At 40.6% G+C, this 19,899-nt stretch overlaps 1 protein-coding gene across 12 annotated transcripts in view; it reads right to left on the bottom strand.

Annotated features, from left to right (window-relative positions):
* Positions 1-19,899, bottom strand: part of huwe1 (HECT, UBA and WWE domain containing E3 ubiquitin protein ligase 1) — a 133,643-nt gene that overhangs the window by 71,123 nt on the left and 42,621 nt on the right. For all 12 annotated transcript variants that reach the window (XM_062971198.1, XM_062971201.1, XM_062971196.1 and 9 more), the window contains 9 exons: positions 13,727-13,826; positions 10,409-10,509; positions 9,658-9,808; positions 9,271-9,398; positions 8,112-8,252; positions 5,968-6,079; positions 4,581-4,754; positions 4,389-4,490; positions 3,225-3,305 (listed from right to left, as the gene is read on the bottom strand). In XM_062971198.1, the coding sequence (XP_062827268.1) occupies positions 3,225-3,305; positions 4,389-4,490; positions 4,581-4,754; positions 5,968-6,079; positions 8,112-8,252; positions 9,271-9,398; positions 9,658-9,808; positions 10,409-10,509; positions 13,727-13,826 (1,090 nt within the window). The remainder of the gene's footprint in view (positions 1-3,224; positions 3,306-4,388; positions 4,491-4,580; positions 4,755-5,967; positions 6,080-8,111; positions 8,253-9,270; positions 9,399-9,657; positions 9,809-10,408; positions 10,510-13,726; positions 13,827-19,899) is intronic.

Genomic DNA, 19,899 nt, shown 5'->3' with positions numbered 1-19,899 from the left:
ACCAGGAGGACAGCTCGAGGAAGGCACACAGTGGCTGAGAGCCCTCTGGAGCACACTCAGCCGCCACATGTCTTTCGCTCCACCCAGCATAATGCCAAGAAGACAGCCTGAGGATTGGGGGAAGAGGATGGGATAGGAGATTGGGGCAGTCACCATGTGTGAAAGGACAACCTGAGGATGACCCGGGCCCTGCCCTGCACCCCTCCTGGCCCTATCCTTTCCCGGGTGCTCCCCACCAAGTGTGTGCCCGACCCTCCCAGCTAGGCCCACAATGCAACCCTAAGGCAGAAAAGTTTGCCCATGCCTGCTCTAGGGTGAGGCTGATAGAAAATTGACTACCAAGTGTTACATAGTGTAGAAGCAAACAAAGAAAATCAGAGTGTGCAAGTATGACCTCTCTACCCAACCTCACCCATAGCTGTGAAAACTACTGTATATACTCAAGTATAAGCCGACCCGAATATAAGCTGAGGCACCTAATTTTACCACAAAAAAACTGGGAAAACATTGACTCCAGTATAAGCCGAGATATCAATAAAATTACATTAATTGAGGCATCAGTAGTTTAAATGTTTTTGAATCTTTACATCAAACTGTAATTTAAGATATGACTGTTCAACTCTGATTAAATCATTATTTTCATCTTCTTCAATGTAAATGTGCTTATGTATCCTTTTACAAGATGCCTCATCGATATAATTGAATTATTTGATAAACATCCCAGCAGGAAATTAGCGATACTCTTTTTAGACATAGAAAAAGCATTCAACAGCTTAAGCTGGGATTTTATGATGGAAGCTCTGCAAGCACATGATATGGGAGACCAATATATAAAAACAATAAGAACTATATACAAAGATCAATATGCACAGTTAATAATCAATGGGGTGAAAACACAAAGAATCAGAATAAGACGTGGTACCAGGCAAGGTTGTCCATTATCACCACTCCTGTTTATTATGTGCATAGAGATGCTTATAAAACAAATAAATGGAAACAAGGAGATAAAAGGTGTTTGGGCAGCAGGAAAAGAATATAAGATTCGCGCCTTCGCCGATGATATTGTTCTGACTCTGGAAAACCCCAATGACTCAAAGAAAGAATTAATCAATATCCTAACAAACTTCTCAGAATTAGCTGGGTTAAAGGTAAACAAAGAGAAAAGTCAATTTTTAACAAAGAACCTCACAGAATCGGAAAAACAAGAACTAAAAGAAAACAAAGAATATAATATTGTACAGAAAGCCAAATACCTAGGAATATACATTACAAAGAAAAATTCAGAACTATTCAAAAATAATTATGAAAAGGTGTGGAGAGAGATAAAGAAAGAACTAGCGGAATGGGACAAACGAGGGCTCTCCCTATTAGGGAGGATATCATCTATCAAAATGACAACACTGCCAAAAATGTTATTTTTGTTTCAAAACATACCAATTATTAACAACGAAAAAATCTTCAAAATTTGGCAAAAAGACATCTCAAAATTTGTTTGGGCTGGGAAAAGACCAAGAGTAAAAATGAAAATACTTAATGATGATAAAACAAGAGGCGGCTTATCCCTTCCAAATTTACAACTCTACTTTCATGCATGCTGTTTGGACTGGATTAAAGAATAAGTGACCCTAGAAGACAATGAGCTATTAGATTTAGAAGGTATAAATCTCCCTTTTGGATGGCATGCATTTTTAGATATACAAAAGGCCAAACCAATAGGCATATTTAATGATCATTACATACGAAGACCAATTCTAAACACCTGGAACAGATACAAAAAAAAGAATATATACAAAGACACCAGAGTGGATGTCCCCACATGAGGCACACTACAAAAGGGAGAACATCTTACAAGGGAAATGGTTAACCTACAGGGAATTGGTCCATACCAATTTGGAAAACTCAGAAATGAAATCCCTAGAAGAACTGAACCAATCAGGCCTTAAATGTAATTGGCTTTTATATAGACAACTGCGTGAGAAATTTAAAGAACAACTCAAAACCACAGGTTTCCAGACTGCAAAAACATAGTTTGATGTGGCGATGTTCCAAAAACCAAAAGGACTTATATCTTATATATACAAAAACCTACTGACTTGGCACACAGAAGAGGAAATAGTAAAGGACTCAATGGTTAGATGGGCTAATATGGAAGAATTTTGTTTTACGTGACAGTGGCAGCTCGGATAGTGTACGCTAGATACTGGAAAACCCCAGAGGTACCTCCCTTAGCAGAACTGGAACAATATATTATAGAGTTGCTGATGATGGACAAAATAACAATGCACTTAAGAGGAGAACCTTTAGAGAACTTTGTTAAAGAATGGCAACCAATGATCCAACATTTCAATGTAAAATTAATCTAAAAATGTACATAGAGGAAGCTAATAGACTTGAAGGCAAGGAGGAAACGGATATAAATTTGGATATTATAATATTATTATATATACTATACAAATACTTTACAATAGAAATTATTGTAAATATATTGTCTAAGAAATGATTATGAAAGACTAATAGATGAAAGTATTGCACTGTATGCAACAAACACCTGCAATGTATGTATATTTGAATGAGTGAAAATAAATAAACATTATATATTAAAAATAATAGAGTGAAATAATAAATGTATTAATAATAATAAAAATAAAGTAAAATAAATATAAAAGTTACAACAATAATAGAGTAAAATAATAAATGTAATAATAATAATAATTAATAGAGTAAAATAATAAATGTAACAATACCAATAATAAATATACCATATATATTTGAATATAAGCCGAACTGAATATAAGCCCACCAGGACCCTCACCTGAGTATAAGCCAAGGAGGTTTTTTTCAGTCATAAAAAAGGACTGAAAAACTACGCTTATACTCGAGTATATACAGTATGTAAACAGTTCACCAATAGAGGAAAAGTCATTCTCAGCCTTATCTTTTCACATCTTCAAATAACTAGGTTAGTTTTAAAAGTCTAACAGGGCTGTTAATGAAAATGGAGTTTTTCATGCTTCAAGACAACTACTGACATTTAATCATGATACTTATAAGGAATCCAACACCCATCTGGCTATGGATAAAAGGCCAAATGCACAACATTTCTAAGCAGGGAACTTTGGCAACCAGGTTGAGAAACACTATCTTAGCTCAGAATGTTCCAAAGACATGGCTGAAAAGCTGTAGTTTCTAGCTCACTAAGTACAAAATACATAAAACACTCTTACCAAGCAAGAATAGTGATGGCCCATAATATTCTGCATTGCTGATGATGTGCTTCAGGGAAGCAGGCAGAGAACCATCCATCACTGCAAATTGCAAGAAAGTAATAATTAAGGCATTTATACTTTAGTAATTATATAAATATCCTACTCGTAATTCTAAACAGGGCTTTAATTCTACAACTTCCAGATTAAGCGAATTTGCAATTTACTCTGCCACTATTAACAATTTATTTAGGGTCTAATAGGTTAATAAGACTCCATTTCTTAATTTTTGAAAGTATTATTCTGCACATCCTGTCTTTAACTGCATCAGTAATAATTGCCCACACTTTTACAAGTGTATTTCCAATAATAAATATAGGCATGCCTCAATTAACAAACCCTGAGAAAGAAGTTCATTTTTACCAAGTTTCCAGTCCCCCTTTTCTTCCTCATCTTCTATCTAGATGAATTTTATAATATAATTAACATAGAGAGGATAGTGAAGGAAGACTGGAGAAACAGAGACTGTTAGTGTCAGGCTGCACCAATGTGAAGTAAACAATGAAACTATAGACATGTGCGCCTGCGTCCAACAAGCCAGGTAAATAGCAACTGTCTCCAGAATCCCTTAAGGAGCATACCAAAAGAGAGGAAAAAAAGAAAAAGCAGATAGGCCCACCTCGACAACTATCCCCCTCCCACATCATGTTAAAGAAGCATAGATGTATAAGTTTGATCACCAAATTAGAAATCAAAAGAAGTGGGGCTAATGAAAGAAAAAAGGTTGGATGTACTTGGAAGTAAGCTTTCAAGTGGGCTTAAAATATTTTTCTTTAAGGCTCATTTGACCTAGTTGTTTCATTTCAAATGGTCATACTCTTAGGTTTGGGTGGAAAGTTTGCTGAAAAATGGAGAACTACTCTTTTTTTGGGAGGTAGGAATCTATCCTTATTCATTCAATTTCTGTCTCTGATACCAAAATTTCTATGAAAGAAATAACACCCAGGAACACATCTACTTTACTAATTGAGGAATGTCTGTATTAATCCATTTCTTTTTAAAAAAATTATATTCTGAAAAATCAAAATTTTATATCCAATATCAAATTCTTCTCTTTTATTTTACACAATCATGGTGCACACACATGCCACTGCTTATGCTCTACTTCATCTTAAAACCCCTTACCGTGGCGTATGCCATCTGAGAAAGCTGGGTCCTGGATGGCCTTTTTCAGGAAGTTCAACATAGACTTGAGAAGTGCAGCTCGCTGAGGGATGCACTGAACTCCTGGAATGGGGAAGGAATCCAAAAACTGAATCAGTGAGGGACAAATACTTTGCCAACACAACAGGACCCGTGCTAAGAGTCACTACATACCACTTCGGGGTGAAACTACTGTATTTGTGGTGCTGCTGCTGCTGCTGGCACTGCTGCTATTACTGCTACTACTAGGAGTGGTGGCACTTGGGGCCCTTGGCTCCACCACAACTTCCTGCCGATTCTCTCCAGAAGTTGAAGGTCCAGGGCTGCTCTCCATGGCTACATCAGAAACTGAAGGCACAGAAGGATTTTTTTTTAAAAAAAGACAAGTGGGTTCGGTTTGTCAAAAGACTTCTCCAAAATTTCTCAAGACCATTGAAGATGAGGCAGGAAATAGTTTTAGCACTATTTCAACGAAAGATATAGCTGTGGGATTACAATAATTCCATCTAGAAGCCGTATGCACACACAAGTTGACAGCAGGCATAGCTTCATTTAACACTACTATTCTTCGGTTTTACAGCTCTCTTGCCCCTAAATCAATGAATGATAGAATGAAATCTTCCCCAATTTCCCTCATCCAGTCTAGTTAAGTGTGCCAAATTTGCTTCTACTTCTTTAAGGGGAGAATGCATAAAGTTTACAATGGATCCACATATTATGCAATTGTTGAGTTCCAGGATCCTTTGTGTAATACGATTTTCCTATATAATCTGGAATCCGATTTTTCTTAGCAGAAATGGGCTATTGGCTGATGTATACCATAGAACAAGCATGCACAAACGTTGTCCCTCCAGGTGTTTTGGACTTCGACTCCCACAATTCCTAACAGCTGGTAAGCTGGCTAGGATTTCTCGGAACTGGAAATCCAAAACACCTGGAGGGATGAAGTTTGCCCATGCCTGCCATAGAATCATAGGGCACAGTGATGCATGGAGAAATATTCATTCTAGATCTTGTGCATAACTCTATGATCAATTTCTGGTAGAACTTCGAGAGGAAGTTGGCCATAAAATCACACTCAGGCTATCACTACGTGCTTCTGGATGATTCTATGCTATTCAAAAATAAAGATTGCTTAATAAGTAAACATACTGCATTTCAAAAAGCAATATAGTGCTGTTAGCTCTCCAAATTATCAAATGGCCCATGAAAATATAATCAAGGCCACTAATGCATTAAATTAACAATCCTGTAGTTTATTCCAAGGATATTGCTGTTTTTAAATTGCTTAGATTTTAGCTGTTTTTGTAAGCCACTCCAAGCCCCGGGGGAGTGTTTTTAAGATTTTTTTAAAGGTATTTTAAAGATGTTTTTAAATTGTTAGATTTTAGCCTTTCTTGCAAGCCGCCCCGAGCCCTAGGAGAGTGGCGGCATATAAGTTTAAATAATAAATAAATATAAATATAAAAGAGGCTATCTTACTAGGTTTCACTTATTTAAGTTTTCTTTAGTATGTTACAGATGCTTTTATTATAAAAGCAATAATTTTCTTTAAAATTACCTTCTATGTCTGTCTCCATCTCTTCACCTTCTTGTGTAGCAGTAGCAGCAGGTCTCTGTATCTTTGGCTTTATTACAAAGGGACATTCCCTCCGGCACAAGTCTGCCTCGTGCTAAAACACAAGTTATAAAAAGAAAGCAACATATGAACACCTAGGTTTAAAATACATACTGTGAAAATAAATTTACTGTGGAGTAAAAGTCATTCAATGTGTTTGGATGTACAGTCATACTTATATTGGAATTATATGCAATTAATCATTATATTCATAAGAATGGGGGTACATAGAAAATAGTATACATATTGTGTTTGCTACACTAGATAACCAAGCATCTTAAGAACAACATGCAGCCCACATGCACAAACATTGTAACAGCTATATAGAAAGAGCATTTTCATCCATTGCCAATATCCAAGTAATTAATCTTTGCTTTCTCCCAACAGGAGACCAAAAGGAGATTACAACCTAAATTAAAACAAAATACAGCTTTAAAAATTACGGTACAAGCTAAAAACAATTCAGCAGTTCCATTAAAAACTGATCTGTAACTGACAGATAACAGTTGAATGCCTGCCTAAATAAAAAGGTCCTTGCCAGCATGTATAATTAGAGAGGTCAACCTAGTCCCATGTGAGGAGATTTCATAAAGGGTCTCTCCCGTGTCTTCACCAACCATGTCTGTGATAGTGGTAGAATTAGGATAAATTAGGATAAAGCCCTTCCCTGAGATCTAAAAACTTGGTTTTTCAGACAGCTTGGACCTGAGCTGAATTGTGCCTGGAAACACTGGTAGCCAGTGAGCTTTGTGCTTCCTGTAGCCAACCCCAGTCAATAGTCACAATATACTGGATCCCCTAGTTCCCAACAGTTTCCAAAGGCAGCCCCAACAGAAGTGTTTTCTAATTTCTACAACAATCCAAGTAGACTGTAACCAGAGCATATATCGCCATGGCCAGAACTGACATGAAGTAAAATAGTGCCTGCGAGTCTTATACCAGGGAGGTAGCCCAGAAGGATAGTATGTTTGAATGATTCAAGAATCACTGAAAGGTCCAGCAGACTCAACATGGACACACTCCCTCTGCCCAGTTCCCAGTGTAAGTCATTCAACAAGGTGACAAAAGCATATGTGTTATTGAAGGAATTGATTTTGCTTAGAAGACAGACTTTCAGAACCTGAACATCATAATTTTAAGTTTTAGGTAGCATGCTAACCTTTTGAATGACAAAGTTAAAGTACATGTTAAATTTAAAAATCATAGTATTAGAAAGGTTATTTTACAAATTTGGTATAAATATAAGCAAAGCCACCTCCCTGCACAGTTTTCTTTTTAAGAAAATAATGGCGTAGGAATTGGAAATGGTAATTTTATTATGATCTTTAGTGCTTTGAACATAACAGCTGGTAACTTAAATCAAGACTTTAAAATTCACTTTGAGTAATGATTTAAATGATTTTTTGACACCAGATGGTATTTGACACCAGAGAGGCTTTCTAAGATGTATAAAGGAAGCTCTAACAAATGTTAGAAAATAAGTATGCTGTTGGGACACTGTATCATATTAGGGTCTTGTGGAAAGGTGCAGAAATATAGGACTCAGATATATTTGATACTGTCAAGGTGAAACCTAAGGTGAAACGAGTTTATTTGTTGGGAATGCTAGACTGTCATTTAGACAAAAATTGGGTAGAATGCTAAGGTATATGATTACTGCACCAAGAATTGTATAATACAGTATTAGCAAAGTGGCCGCAGCATAGATACCGAAGTCCCACAAGTTGGAAAAAAATCTCTATTCACTGCTAGTTACAACACTCAAATACACATACTTAAATCCAGCACAGTCAAAGCCAGACCACTGTTCCTTTTCCCAAACCTCATCTGCTACTGTATAGAGAACCTAGCTCAACAGAGCTGGGAGATTAATCACATCAGCTTCATTCAGCTACCTCTCTTTTATTAAAAGTCTACATCTCATCCAGGACCAGATCTTGGAGAAGTGCAGAACTTGGCAGCTAGGGGATTGATTGCCAAGACTTATCAGATTACTCTGAATAGGATAAAGTTTGGAAAATAAATAGTATCCCAGCTTGGTAGGATTCATATAGAATAGCCAAGACTGCTAAAATGAAAGGACTTACCTCCAGTCTGTAGATGAAGATAGACAAGCCACTATGAGACTGGAAAGCTGCCATATCTAGGTTTGTGATTAAGTCTACCACTCGTACAGCTCGGGTCACAAAAGTGATCTGATCCTGTTCATCTCCCAAGAATTTGATCACCTAATAAATTAAAAGGTAAAAAAAATGAATGCATGAATACAAAATGCATAGAATACCTCCAAACCACTGAACTAATCAAATCCACTGGTCCAAGCACCCCTAGTGTTTAAGTGACAGTTATAAAATGTTTTCCAAAAGAAATTGTAGGATTATCTTGCTTTAGGTAAATGCTGTTTTAACCAGGAAGTTGTTGATCAATTACGATGCTCAACATCTGTGCTGAGGATTTTAAATATTATTTAATTAAACTAATCAAGCCATTATGCAGCTTTTAGATATATGCCAGATGCTACACAGGCTGGCCATTTTCAGATTTAAATTGTGCTGGTGTTTGCAACTACCATAGAGCTAACATCAGCACAAACTAAACTAAGGGCCCTTCCAGACAGGCCCTATATCTCAGAATCTGATTCCAGGTTTTCTGTTTATCCCAGATTATCTGGCAGTGCGGATTCATATATTCCAGTTTAAAGCAGAAAATCTGGAATCAGATCCTGGGATATAGGGCCTGTCTGGATGGGCCCTAAGCTTACATGCACAGACTTGTTTGGAATACTATCAAATATTATATATTTCTCAAGAAGCTATTAGATTTTATCTGGAATGTTATTCTAAACTTAAGGAATGAAAAAACAACAGTCAGATTCCATCCAAAATGCCAGCATCTATTATTTTTAGCAGAGATTGGAAATATAAATGTGTGTGTGTGTAGACTATTATAGAGCCATTTTTATTCTAGTTAATCTTAGCCTCAGCAACCGAAAAATCCAAATAACAAAATGCCTCAAATTACACAACATGGTGAGAACCCTTTATATATATATGACTAGCATTTAAGATTCTTTGTAGCCTTTAACTCCACTGAGTGAAATTCAGTGGAGAAGATGATATAGAGATTAAGTTGAAGAAGAGAATTTGTATAAGCAAGATTGTTGCAGTTTTGTGTGATTGTTTTCAACAGAAGCCTAGCAGCAGATTTCTTAATTCTATGTTTCTTTATCTCCTGAGCACACATTACCTTCAGCAGGGCTTCCATCATGCCACAGGAGACTAAAGCTTCGCCTCCTGCATCATAACTTGCCAAATGATACAAGAAGGAAAAGAGTGCTGTGGCAAACTGGTGAGGATATGGCTCCATTGAGGGATCTGGAAAACAAGGGAAGCAGTCTTAAGAGTTCAGGAAAACAACAAATTGCTATGTTTCTTCAATTCTAAGACACACCTTTTCCCCATTTAAGCATCTCTAAAGTCAAGGTGCATTGCAGAATTGCAGGGGCTTTTTATGTAAACAATTAAAGCTTCTTTTTTGGTGATACTGAAATTAGTGTGCATTCAAGCATTGATGACATCTTAGAATAGAACAAATACGGATTCTCCTCTGCACCCAAAAAGCAGAGCTACTAACCAATCATGGCCTGTATACAGTTTCGGACCAGGACTGGCAAAAATCCATGGTAGGAAGCAGTTCCTGTGCAGTCAATAATACTGCTGAGTTTTGGGGTCCGCTCCAAGTGCACAATTGAAGTCAATGTCCTCAAAGAGGCAGCTTTAATATCCTGACAAGGAAAAAGTGGCAAGATTAGGCACGTAGCCATGACAAACTTATTGTTCATTTCTTAATACCAAAATACACTTATCATCTCCATGCAGAGCAGATAAATTCTTCAAGAATCTGAAACATAGCGGCCTCCAGGAAACATAACAGCAAAGCATAAAACTTGAAAAAATTAGCTCTGCCAATTCAATCAAATCCTGCTATTCTTTGGACAGAGCCAAAATAATGTTTCCTTCCTGAAATGTGGATTGCTTTTATTACAGCTCTTCTCATTATTAAAGCCAACCCATTTCTTCTTAAATATTCATTTCCTGAGTAAAACAATGTCATTATCTAACTCAAAATGTCCCATTTGAATCCATTTTAGATTGCTTACCCCAAGTATTATGTTTATATGTTCCATTTATTGCTTAACATTTTGCTTCCACATTCTCTAATTCAAGCATTGTACAACTTCAGACTTTCCTTTCACCTCTGAGCATATCAACAGCTTGAACAACCTTTCAACTTTCCAGTTTTGTCATTAGCCACAGGTTTACCCAAAGTTGTCCTTTGCTCTTCCATTGGAAGTCTCATCTTATGGTCTGCACAGGTGACTTACCATTAATTGTTTATCTGTTATTTGCAGTACATCCACTAGTTCCTCTATCAATCCATTATACAATATGCTGTTAGCAGATTCCTGCAAGGCATTTGAATACACTGTGGAAGGAGAGAGATTACTTTAATAATCTGCAAGAGTTGGGCAATGCAGAAGCCTACTTCTTACTTCAGGTGGCACTTTGTGAAACTTCTACTGTTTGAGAGCCAGGAATGGGATAGCTACAGTGTGGCCCCTTTTTGTATCTATAATAGGTTGTACACTTACAATTTCAGACAACAGACCATCAGGACATGACCAGAAGAGGATTCTGGAGTTTATATCCTTGGCTTTTCAGCTAATTTTATTTATTTCCCACATTTGTGCCCCACCCTTCTCACCCTGAAGGGGACTCAGGGTGGCCTTACAACAGGCAATGATTCAATGCTAATAACATGCATCAAAAGATAAACAATTACAATTAAAAACAAACAGTTAAACAGTTACGAACATCTAATTAAGACATTAGTTAAAATTATGAAGATTCAAGTCATAGTCCAAGGCCTGTCCATTTACCAGTCATTAACTCATTCTCATTATTGCACTGCTTTATTTACTGCTCAGAAGTTTGGTCCCACAGCCACATTTTCAGTTTTTTCCCTGAAGGTCAGGAGGGAGGGAGCTGAGCTGATTTTATTAGGGAGGGAGTTCTACAAACAAGGGGCCACCACTGAGAAGACTCTGTTTCTCGTCTCCACTAGTCGTGCTTGCAAAGGGGGCAGGCCAAGAGCGGGGCCTCCCATGATGATCTTAACTTCCGGGGTGGGCCATAGAGGGAGATACATTCGGACAGATAAATTGGGCTTTATAGGCTAACACCAGCACTTTGAATTGTGCTTGGTAGCAGACTGGCAGCCAGTGGAGCTGTCATAACAGGGGGATTATACGCTCCCTGTAAACCACTCCAGTGAGCAATCTGGCTGCCGCCTGTTGGACCATTTCAAGCTTCTGAACAATCTTCAAAGGCAACCTCACATTTTCAGCCTGTTTTAACCTTTTTAGGTATGGATTGTTTAAACACATAATGCTTCTCCATTTGTAGGCCACATTTTCATCTCAATATGATTTGGAAATTTTAGGGCTATAAGAATTGGTATGAGAACTTCATGAAGCTCACAGTTCATGTTTTTCCTCTCATTTAAACAATACAACAACCCAAAATCAGAACCCCTGTGTTAGTATTACGGTAATTACTGTTTGCAACACACACAAAAAACCCCTAAAGTTAGAGAACAATATTTCTCCTCTCTTTATTATAGAGAATTATATATTCTATATATTAATATTTTGAGGAATGTGTGTAATTGTAACTGAAATGAAGAAACGTATCAGTTTTAACTACAGTAGAGTCTCACTTATCCAACACTTGCTTATCCAACGCATTTTTGTAGTCAATGTTTTCAATACATTGTGATATTTTGGTGCTAAATTCGTAAATACAGTAATTACTACATAGCATTACTGTATATTGAACTACTTTTCTGTCAAATTTGTTGTATAACATGATGTTTTGGTGCTTAATTTGTAAAGTCATAACCTAATTTGATGTTTAATAGGCTTTTCCTTAATCCCTCCTTATTATCCAACATATTCGCTTATCCAACATTCTGCCGGCCCGTTTATGTTGGATAAATGAGACTCTACTGTATGTACAATATTTCCCCCTCCTTCCAATCCTCCCCTCCCTCTGCACAACACTAGATAATTGTAAAGACCTAATTCACTAACAATAACCCTATTATCACCGTCTTCTTTATCTTTTTTTCTTTCCCTGACTTTCCCAACCCCACCCTCACCCCCACCCCTTTGTGGGGAAAAAATTGGAAATGTTCAATAAAACTACTGTACTTTCACAGTGCTTTTGGGGGAAGGTGTTTTTTTTGTTGTTTTTTTTGTTATATTTTTCCATGGAGAAAAAGGGAGAAAAGTGAGAAGCAAGTATATTTCGGGAAAGAAATTGAAAATAAAAATCACAGTTGTGGAGGGAGAGGAAGATAGAAGTTATCAAGTGTATTTTATGTCAGGAAAAGAGAAAAGTATATTAAAATGTTTTACAATTGTGGATAGTTATATTTTACATAGATATTTTAAAAATAACTGTATTTTTCATAGACAATAGAATTGGTTTAACTATTACATTAATTGCTGTTTTCTGGAGAATTAAGCAGGATTTCAATATCACATACATTAATGCAAAGCTTTGTTTATTTCAATATATCTTAGTTGATCACGATTATTGAATATAAACAAACTAGAGCAGAAAATATAATAGGCACGCCTATATTATAATCTTTGCTGTTGCTGTGTGCCTTCAAATCATTCCTACTTACAGGAGCCCTAAGGTGACTGTATCACAGAAGTTGCTTGGGGAAAAATGTCTAGAGGAGGTTTTGCTTTTGCCTTCCTCTAAGGCTAGAAGAGTGCAACATGCACATATTCACCTGGTTAGCTCTGAATCCTGGTCTCCAGAGTTGAAGTTTAACATTCAAACCACCTGGATCAAAATGCTTATATAGGGATATATCTTATATTGCTATTGATGCTATTACATAACACAACTAGTAGAGTGCCCACACTAATCATTCTTGGCTTGAATAATTTGCTACACTGGAATGAGCATGAACCCTCAGTAACAAAGAGAAATAAATAAAATACTTGTGGTATGGGAATGAATGTGAAGTGGATGGAGCAACAGCTTATGTTATATCTTCCTCCAGATGATGGTCTTCTGCTGTGTCAGGGGTGGTTTGATTGTGCGTTTCCTGCATGGCAAGGGATTGGACTAAATGGCCCATGTGGTCTCTCTCCAACACTATAATTTTATGTTGCTTTTAGTTTTCATGTCACAAAGAATGACAAGGTACATGTTTTTTTTAGTATTTTTGTCTTTCCATAATGTATCCTAACCAATGAATTCAAAGTTGTGGTGACTGGAACATAAAAGGTACAGAGAAGAGGTACACAACAGCAGCAGAGTAGTGATTCCTCGAGGGAAGTAGAATACATTAGGCAGTTCCAGTGTAACTGCTGAACTGTATGTGTCTTATAAATATTTCTCACAAATTTGTCATTGGCTCCTGATTAATATTTATCAATGATACATGCAAAATTCTTTTTTTTTAACTATAGGGTTGGTTGATGGGCTGGAATGAAGCAATTCTGGCTATTTGTTCCTATCTATAGAGATTTGGCTGCTTGCTTCCTGCATTCATCATACATGTTTAGCAATGATCATACATGTTCAGAGAAGAACCCATCTACTGCCATACTAATACTCACCTAAGATAGAAATGGCATGCAGTCTAGCCTGAACAGCTTGCAATCGCTTTTTATGATTGGAAAAGCCATGGGCCAGGCGAATATGTGTAAACAGCAGCATCTAAAAAAGAAAATAATTAACATGGCTATCGCAATATTCCAAGCAACAACAAAACAACTGTTATGATTGAGCCTCATGGCTCTGTTACTGACAGACGTGGGCGTAAGACTCCTCGAGAGTCAGATACTCTCGAGGAGCGAGAGAGAAAAAGACTGCGAGACATATTTGCAGCACCATCTGACGAGGAGTCTTTCGAAGGGTTTACGGAGAGAATGGAGGAGGGGCTGGTTAGCTCAGAGGAGGATGAGATGGATTGGACTCGGGTAAGGGAGGAAGTGGGTGCCACTGGCCATGATGGGACAGAAGATGAATGGGGACCTTCAGGATTAGACCCATGGTTTAGCTGGAGGGATGGGACGGGATCCACAGCTGGAGATGCTGTTGGGCGTAGTCAGAGGTGTTCCAGCTCTGACGAGGAAAGTGATGAGGAAACGCCCGGGTTAAGGAGGACAGCTGACAGTGATGAAGATTTGTAACTGGCATAAAATGGGGCTTGAGAGCAATTGCAAATTGCGTTGGGCAAGGTAATCTGGGCAAACGCTTGGGATCCGTGTGTGTGTGGGACGCTTCCCTGAAGACTTGTGTGCTTTCCTGTGCTGTGACGTAAGTTGATTGGAATCCAGGGTCAGACGGCGGGAGGGATTGTGTGGGCATTTGTTTGTGCAAACCTGTGCTTACTCTTATTAGCTTGACCTTCCGTCGTCTTCTTGACGGACGCCATCTCCTGCTTTGAGAACTCGGACTGAACTGACCACGGCTTGTCTTCCCCCCTTCTTGGACTTGGAAAAACTACAAACGTCTGCTTCTGGCTTTGATCTACGGAACGGAACTGGTCTACTCAACTGCTACAATCCTTGGCTGATTTACTCGTGTTGGAGACCCTGTCTGCTGTGTGTGTGGGGGAGCGACGCAAGTTACTCTAAGCACAGTGTTGGCAGCAGAGAGGAATCTGCTGCCAATTAGTTGCATTCTTTGTATCTTTTGTTCCTTGGCTTTCGTTTCGTTTATACCCAGGCTGAAGCAAGCAGTTTGTTTTTACCCGGATTAAACTCCGGTTTAATCCGGTTTATCTTTTGAACATTTACTTTTGCCCCTTTTTGCTCCTAAAGGCAAAAACTGCCTGGCCCTTGTGTTTTACGGGCATTTTTTGAGTTCTGTAATCTAATAAACTCTGTTACTTTGAATCTTGTGGCGTTCTGTCCTTGACAGATTGCCCAACGCCCATAAAAAGTTTATTGCAGCAATAAACCCGTCAGGAAGACGATGGATGAGTTAAGGGCCAAAGTAGACCAATTGCAAACGGCTTTTACCGTTAGCCAAACAGCTCAGGCTGTGAAAGGACATGTTTTGACTCCTGAACGCTTTGACGGAACCAGGTGCAAGTTGCCAACCTTTTTGGCACAAGTGGAGCTTTATTTTTCTCAGCTCAGTGCTCATGCTTTTCCTACAGACACTAGCAAGGTGGCCTTTATTTTGAGTTTGTTGACCGGTCCCGCAGGACAATGGGCCACTAATTTAATTTTGGGAAATGACCCAGTCAAGGACAATTTGAATAATTTCAAAAAGTTGTTAACTGATACTTTTGGGGATCCTCTCCGCACGGAGAACGCTGGGTGGGCTCTGTATCGGTTGAAACAGGGAAAGGGGACTGTTTTGGATTACTTAAATAAGTTTAACCTGTATCGCCACCAGCTGGATTGGGGGGAAAATGCATTCATGCTTTTATTTACTGCCGGGTTAAGTGATATGCTCCAGGATGAATTAGCACGCTTGGAGCCGGCTGAAAGCTGGGACGCCTTAGTAGCTAAGGTGCTGCGTTTAGACGCAAGGTTCGAGGCTCGTAAACACTCAAAAGCAATGTGTGCGCCACCCATGCATGTAACCAGGGCACCTGTGGTGATGGGGGAAGAGCCCATGGAGCTTGGGGTCTTTAAAAAGCTGTCTACAGAGGAAAAGAGCCGTAGGAGGCAGCTGGGCTTGTGTTTGTACTGTGGGAATGCTGGGCATTTTGCCAAAAATTGTAATGTGAAACCTTCCCAGCTTTCGGGAAAAGGTCAGCCCTAGTGCGACGTGAGTCCAACGCACTAGGGCTCCTCAAGCAGTCAACTGAGGGGAGGAAGCATGTTTTCGTACCCATTACATTATCTGTTGGGGGAAGGGAACTTGTTTCTACTTTGGCACTGCTGGACTCAGGGGCTACGGTCTCCTATGTAGATATTGAGTTTGCTAAGAAGCATGGCATTCCTAGAGTGCGCAAGGCATGCGACGTGTGGGTGGAAGGAGCAGATGGGAGACTGCTGGAGACTGGGGTGGTTAACCATGAAACCTCAGCAGTAACGTGGGAGGTGCAGGGAGTAACGGGAACGTTTGTGTGGGATATTACGAGCTTGCCTAGATATGATGTGATCCTGGGGATGGATTGGCTAGCTGTAGTAAACCCACAAGTAGATTGGGCAACACGTAAAGTGATCTTAAAGAGGCAGGACTGTTGCACTCTAAATGTTACTCATTCTGATATGGAGGGAGTGCCTGCTGAGTATGGGGAGTTCTCTGATGTATTTTGTAAAAGAGAAGCGGACAAATTACCACCGCACAGGCCATATGATTGCGCCATCAAGTTAGCAGAAGGTGCGAAACTGCCAGCAGGGAGGCTGTATGCCTTGACTGTACCGGAAAGGCAAGCTTTGCGGGAGTTTCTAGATGAAAATTTGGCCAAGGGGTTTATTCGCCCATCTAGTTCTCCAACTGCGGCACCAGTATTCTTTGTAGCCAAAAAGACTGGGGAACTTAGGCTGGTCTGTGACTATCGGATCCTAAACAAATACACCATTCGGGATAGGTACCCGCTCCCTTTAATCTCGGAACTGTTATCAAGGGTGCAAGGGGCTAAGGTCTTTACCAAGCTTGACCTGCGGGGGGCCTATAACTTAATCCGTATACGGGAAGGGGATGAATGGAAGACGGCATTTAACACGTGTTTCGGATGCCACGAGTTCCGAGTCATGCCTTTTGGGCTTTGTAATGCTCCTGCGGTATTCCAGAGGTTCATGAACGATGTGTTCAGGGACCTAATTGACCAATTTTTAGTGATTTATTTGGATGATATCTTGATTTTTTCTAAGGACGAGAAAGAACATCGTCAACATGTCAAGCAGGTTCTGCACCGACTGCGGGCTAATGGGCTTTTCGCCAAGGCTTCCAAGTGCGTCTTTCATGTGCCTGAAGTGGAGTTCCTAGGTCATGTAGTGTCAGGTAGGGAACTTAAAATGGACCCACATAAGGTTGACGCCGTCAACTCATGGCAGGAGCTGAAGTCTAAGAAGGATGTACAAAGGTTCTTGGGTTTCGCTAATTACTACCGGGAGTTTATTCCGAATTTTGCAAAGCTCACGGTACCTTTGACGCAGCTTCTGCGCAAGAAACAGCCATTTGTGTGGGGGCGGGAAGCTCACGAGGCGTTTCTACAACTAAAGTCTAGTTTTCAATCGGACAACATACTAACCCATCCTGATGTTGACAGACCGTTCGTGGTAGAAGCGGACGCTTCTAGCTACGCGTTGGGGGCTGTATTGTCTCAGAAGGATTCCTCAGGGACCTTGCGTCCCTGTGGATTTTACTCGCGGCAACTAACACCCTTCGAGCAGAACTATACCATATGGGAGAAGGAGTTGTTGGCGATTAAGGTGGCGTTTGAGGTGTGGCGGCACTGGCTTGAAGGGGCACGGCACCAGATCGTGGTCAGATCTGATCACAAGAACTTAGAGCACTTGCAAACAGCAAAGAAGTTAAACCAGCGTCAAATCCGCTGGGCTTTGTTTTTCTCCAGGTTTAACTTCAAGGTGCAGTTCGTGGAGGGGAAGGCAAACTTGCGGGCCGATGCTTTATCCCGCAAGCCAGAATTTAAGACCAATGAGCAGGTAGTATGTCAGACCATCTTGCCTACTGCCTCTCTGTGTGTTGTAGATAATGAGCTTGGGTTACATGACCAGATCCTTGAGGCTCAGAAGGATGATGTGTGGACTCAGGAGCAACTGATGCTGCTCTCTGCAGGTAACCGTACCATACTGCCGCATCTCCAGGATCAAGACGGGGTATTGGTGCGTAGGGGGCAGGTTTACGTACCAGTGGGGACCCTCAGGCTGGAGGTGATTAGAGCCCACCATGACGAACCCATGGCTGGGCACTTTGGCAGGTTCAAGACCGTACAGCTTATCACCAGGAGCTACTGGTGGCCAAAGATGCGGCAAGACATTCTGCGCTTTTGTGACAGCTGCGCCGTTTGTCAGCAGAGTAAGACGCCTGTTGGGCGCCCTAGAGGGTTGTTATCGTCTTTACCTGTTCCGGAGAGGCCATGGCAAATCATTTCCATGGATTTTATTTCAGATTTGCCTAAGTCTGGGGGTTATACTTGTATTTGGGTGGTGGTGGATTTATTTAGTAAACTGGCTCATTTTATTCCTTGTTCAACCATTCCGGCGGCCCCTACGTTGGCCTTACTATTTACAAAGCACATCTATCGTTTGCACGGAGCACCCGAGGTGATTATTTCAGATAGGGCTCCGCAATTTGTGTCACGCTTTTGGAAACACTTCCATGAGTGTTTGGGGACTAAGTTAAACGTGTCTTCAGCTTTCCATCCGCAAACGGATGGACAGTCGGAACGGGTTAATGGGCTCTTAGAGCAGTATCTGCGTTGTTTTTGTTTAGATCAACCCACGGCTTGGGTAAAGTGGTTACCGGTGGCGGAATTTGCTTACAACAATGCGGTGCACACGTCTAGTCAGCATACGCCATTTGAGCTAACTTATGGTTTTCACCCACGGGGAGGTGTGGCGCCGTCGACCAATGTGGTCTCTTCGGACCCTGTGTACCGCTCTTCGGAAATGGCTGCATTGCATGATGTTGCCCGTCGCTTACTGTTGGAAGCTAAGGCAACGCAGAAGACTCAGGCTGACCGCCACAGGCAGGCAGGGGAGGAGTTGGAAGAAGGGGATTTGGTGTGGTTATCTTCCAAACATATTAAACAGGCTGGGGGAAAGTTTGCGCCTCGGTATTTGGGTCCCTTTCCTATCGTTAAAAAGATTTCTTCTGTTGCGTTTCGTTTGCGTTTACCGTCTAGTTTAAAGGTCCATCCAGTCTTTCATCGTTCGCTGTTGAAACTTGATACCTCTAGTCGTCGTGGTGCTATAGCGGAGGGTATCACTGCCACTTCTCCGCCATCGGGGGAGGAGGCCTTTGTGAGAGGGGATAGTGTTATGATTGAGCCTCATGGCTCTGTTACTGACAGACGTGGGCGTAAGACTCCTCGAGAGTCAGATACTCTCGAGGAGCGAGAGAGAAAAAGACTGCGAGACATATTTGCAGCACCATCTGACGAGGAGTCTTTCGAAGGGTTTACGGAGAGAATGGAGGAGGGGCTGGTTAGCTCAGAGGAGGATGAGATGGATTGGACTCGGGTAAGGGAGGAAGTGGGTGCCACTGGCCATGATGGGACAGAAGATGAATGGGGACCTTCAGGATTAGACCCATGGTTTAGCTGGAGGGATGGGACGGGATCCACAGCTGGAGATGCTGTTGGGCGTAGTCAGAGGTGTTCCAGCTCTGACGAGGAAAGTGATGAGGAAACGCCCGGGTTAAGGAGGACAGCTGACAGTGATGAAGATTTGTAACTGGCATAAAATGGGGCTTGAGAGCAATTGCAAATTGCGTTGGGCAAGGTAATCTGGGCAAACGCTTGGGATCCGTGTGTGTGTGGGACGCTTCCCTGAAGACTTGTGTGCTTTCCTGTGCTGTGACGTAAGTTGATTGGAATCCAGGGTCAGACGGCGGGAGGGATTGTGTGGGCATTTGTTTGTGCAAACCTGTGCTTACTCTTATTAGCTTGACCTTCCGTCGTCTTCTTGACGGACGCCATCTCCTGCTTTGAGAACTCGGACTGAACTGACCACGGCTTGTCTTCCCCCCTTCTTGGACTTGGAAAAACTACAAACGTCTGCTTCTGGCTTTGATCTACGGAACGGAACTGGTCTACTCAACTGCTACAATCCTTGGCTGATTTACTCGTGTTGGAGAC

Source organism: Anolis carolinensis, chromosome 2 (assembly GCF_035594765.1).
Source record: "Anolis carolinensis isolate JA03-04 chromosome 2, rAnoCar3.1.pri, whole genome shotgun sequence".
Lineage (NCBI taxonomy): Eukaryota > Metazoa > Chordata > Lepidosauria > Squamata > Dactyloidae > Anolis > Anolis carolinensis.
The sequence above is the reverse complement of the archived record's forward strand: the minus strand, read 5'-3'. Positions and strand labels throughout refer to the sequence as shown.